The 3,530-nt window shown below is 36.8% G+C and overlaps 1 protein-coding gene across 1 annotated transcript in view; it reads right to left on the bottom strand.

Annotated features, from left to right (window-relative positions):
• LOC109831274 (heavy metal-associated isoprenylated plant protein 9-like) overlaps positions 1-2,009 on the bottom strand; it is a 2,710-nt gene extending 701 nt beyond the window's left edge. Inside the window, exons 1-5 of the mRNA XM_020398606.1 lie at positions 1,733-2,009; positions 1,379-1,619; positions 943-1,121; positions 574-664; positions 4-463 (exon numbers count right to left, since the gene is read on the bottom strand). Of these exons, the coding sequence (XP_020254195.1) occupies positions 4-463; positions 574-664; positions 943-1,121; positions 1,379-1,619; positions 1,733-1,750 (989 nt within the window). The 5' untranslated portion in view covers positions 1,751-2,009. The remainder of the gene's footprint in view (positions 1-3; positions 464-573; positions 665-942; positions 1,122-1,378; positions 1,620-1,732) is intronic.

Below are 3,530 nucleotides of genomic sequence, written 5' to 3'. Positions count from 1 at the left end.
GGCATCCACGGCGGCATCACCATTCTCTTCGCAAACTCGTCCTCGTGAAACCCATAATTATTATAACCTCCATTCCAATACATCATCCTCTTCACCATGTCCTCAGGTCCCATGAACTGCATCCCTTCAGTTTCTTTCTTCGCCTCCTCGCCTTCTTCTTTCTTTCCTTCCTCCTTTTTCTCCTCTGCTGCCGGGGCGTCGGCCGGTGGTGCTTTTCCTTCCTCCCCCTTCTCCGGTTTTTCTTCTTTCTTTTCCTCGGCGGGTTTTTCTTCGCCGGGTTTTTTCTCGGGCTCGTCTTTCTTTTCTTCTTCTGCTGGTGGTGGTGGTGGAGGAGGAGGCGGAGGGATAACTTTTGCGAGTTTTCCGGTTCGTCGGTAGATGTAATGGACGAGTTTTTCGCCGGTCATTGTCCCGGTTACCGCTACCTTGCCGCTGCTGAGCTCTGTCTCTGCTGTTTGCACCCCTGAGTTATTGTTTTAGTCGGAGATTAGTTCCTTAATTAATTAATTGTCATTTTTATGATAGTTTGTGTAGTCAAAATAGAGAAGAGAGAATTAAAATAGAATGGTATACCTCTCATCTTCAGGATTTTCCTCCTCAGCTGCTGAGCGCATGCTTCGCAATGCATGTTGACATGTAATTCCACTGTGGTCACCCCACTAACCTGATTCACGAGACATTAATCTGGTCAGCTTTACTTTCGCAAAAAGGAAAATGCTTTACGTACGTGTAGCCATGCGTACGTGTTTGCTAAACTTTAATTAAGAAGAAAAAACAAAAAGAAAAAGGAAAAAAAAAGTAATTCAAAAGGATTGAGTTCACTTTGTAATGTATGAACTTAGATGGTAAAAGAACGAAAGGGAATGCTATGAGTTTTCAATTTTATTTAGAGACACGGCTACGGTGGATAGTTTCTGAAGAAAAATTCGTGGGAGTTCTGACCTGGGACGCAACCACTTGAGGTTTGGGTGACTCAGCTTCATCAGGTGGGGGCAGCGGTGAGATGACTCTGGCACTCCTCATTGTTTTCTGTTGAATCCTTGAGCACAAAGCCTGAGGGTCCACTACCCCTTTTATCTTCACCTGGTTCTTTGCCATGTCACTCTCCACCTCTTCAACTCCTGTTGTCATGAGGATAATAAATTCTTTTTAGTATTCAAAATTTTAAAATAGTTTATAACATATGTGAAATACTATAATGCCTTAATTCTCACTCTCTATAGCCATTACGCGAGGTTGTCTATGATCATTTATTCTTCAAAATAGGCATTAAAGCTCTTAAGTGTTAACAAAGAAAACACCTCATGGCTTGTTCTATAGTTGGTCTCGTTGATTTTGGATGCAGAAATAACATTAATAATGGAGATCATGAGCGTACCCTTGCATTTCAAGAGGCACCTCTCAATTTTCTTCGCACACCCTACACAGTGCATGTCAATAGACAATATGACGATAGGTGGAGGAGGTGGAGGCTTTGCTTCCTCCTCTTTCTTTTCCTCCTCTTTCTTTTCTTCTGCTTTCTCTTCCTCTTTCTTTTCCTCCTTTTTCTCTTCCTCTTTTCCCTCCTTTTTCTCTTCCTTCTTCTCCTCCTCTGCTTTGGTCTCTGCCTTAGCTTCTTCCTACGAACAAACAAAAATTCCAGTCATTATACATTAATCGAATCAACAAAAAAAAAAAAATCAAATAAAAAAATTAACACACGAATTAAATCAATGCCCAAATCATTAATTACCGGTTTAGCTTCACCCATTGGAAACTAGAGCTTTAGCAAGAAAAGATGAAGGCAGGAGGGGGGAAGGACTCAGCTGAGAAATATAGCTTCTTATATAGGGACAAATTTAAAAGGGAAGCAAGAGTTTAATAAGACTAAATGATTCCAGAGCACATGGGAGTGCACTGAGCCAAGAGATCTAGGTGAAGGAATTTAGGATTAATTAATCTAAGTATAATTTTTTTTCCTCCAGCTAAACTGTCTTTTGTTTTGTTCTAAAGGAGAAGCAGAGGGAAGGAGAGCAGAGGAGGGCAGAGGAATTTATAGAGTTCATTATAGAATGGGGATAAAAGCAAAGGTCAGATAAAAAGGATTAAAAATACAGCAGAAAGTTGCAATCTTGATAGGAAAGAATATTCCTTTTTATGAAAAACAATATTTAATTTGTGGTAACTAAAGATCTCCTATAATGCTTGAGATTTTAGCACACGTTAGTACTTGTTAGGTTAAATTTTTGAATGGGTAAGATCAGATGTAAACGAAAACGCCTTCTATTGCATTGGACAAAACTTGCAATTTCTTTCTTACCACATAGGTCCTGTTATTTTTAAGCCCCATAGATTAAATAAAGAATGCACTTACCTTTTAGGGGTAAGAGTTTATGCCTTCTAAACCACAAACATATACAAAATTAGCATTAGATTATATGACTTCTTTGTGTTAGATTAATTTTTGAAGATAAGGAGGAGGGGGAAAAGAGAAAAGTGCTCCTAAGCAAAACCATATTCTTCTAGGTGATTAAGGGATCACTACATAATCATAACCATTAATTATCTAGTTGGTGGTTGTGATTTTTTTCTTTGAGTGCAAATTAGGAATGAGTGTAATAAACGGGGTTATGGTGAATGTTAGATTTAGATTGTATCATGACCGCCTACTAAGTAATCAACTATTGAGATTAAAAGTAGTGGCATCTCCACTATTTTTTTTTGTAGTTGAGAGGATCTAAATCCGTGAAGAAGATAGTATTCCTTATTTTAAAAAGGAAACTATTTATATCCCTGTGCCGAAAGCTATTTGTTTTTCAACCTCTCCCTATATGTCATTGTGATTTATCGATGTCGTATAATGTTATCATGTATTCCAGGACAGGTAAAAAACAAAAAACAAAAAAACAAAAAAGGGTTGTACGCTTAGAAAATAATTTACTTATTCTTTCTTAGTCGCACATGGACTGATGCAGAAGTAAAGTTGTTATTATGTACTTGTTAATCTATATAGAATTTCCTTTTTTTTTACATGTGTAAATTTATATTTTTCTATAACCTTTCTATCTTTTTGAATTTCAATACGGCACCATTACATCAAGAAAACTCTATCGTTAGGAATATCTTGAACTTATGACCAGATTCACCTCGAATGACGTGCCATATCAAGGCTCATAAAATTCCTCATTCATCTCATTTTCTTCTCTTTTTCTATCTTTTTTTGCTTAATTGCACTTATATACCCTATAGTTTCTCCTACTTTGCACTTACATACCCTCACTTGTTTTTAGCAGCTAGCACTTATATACCCTAAAATTTCTAAAATATTTCCTTATATGCCCTCACTTATTTTGGCAGCACTCATGTATCCTGAAGGTTTAAAATATGCATTTAAATATTCTAAAGTTTTTAAAATGTGCACTTAAATTTAAAACTTGCACTTCAATGTCCTCAACTTTGCATTTTGCATGACTCGGAGAATTTTGTTGCAACTTTTAAAAAATTTGGAATATTTAAGTGCATGTTTTTAAAATTTTCGGTTATATAAATGC

Source organism: Asparagus officinalis, chromosome 2 (assembly GCF_001876935.1).
Source record: "Asparagus officinalis chromosome 2, Aspof.V1, whole genome shotgun sequence".
NCBI classification, from domain to species: Eukaryota; Viridiplantae; Streptophyta; class Magnoliopsida; order Asparagales; family Asparagaceae; genus Asparagus; species Asparagus officinalis.
This window is presented reverse-complemented; position numbering and strand designations above follow the sequence as displayed.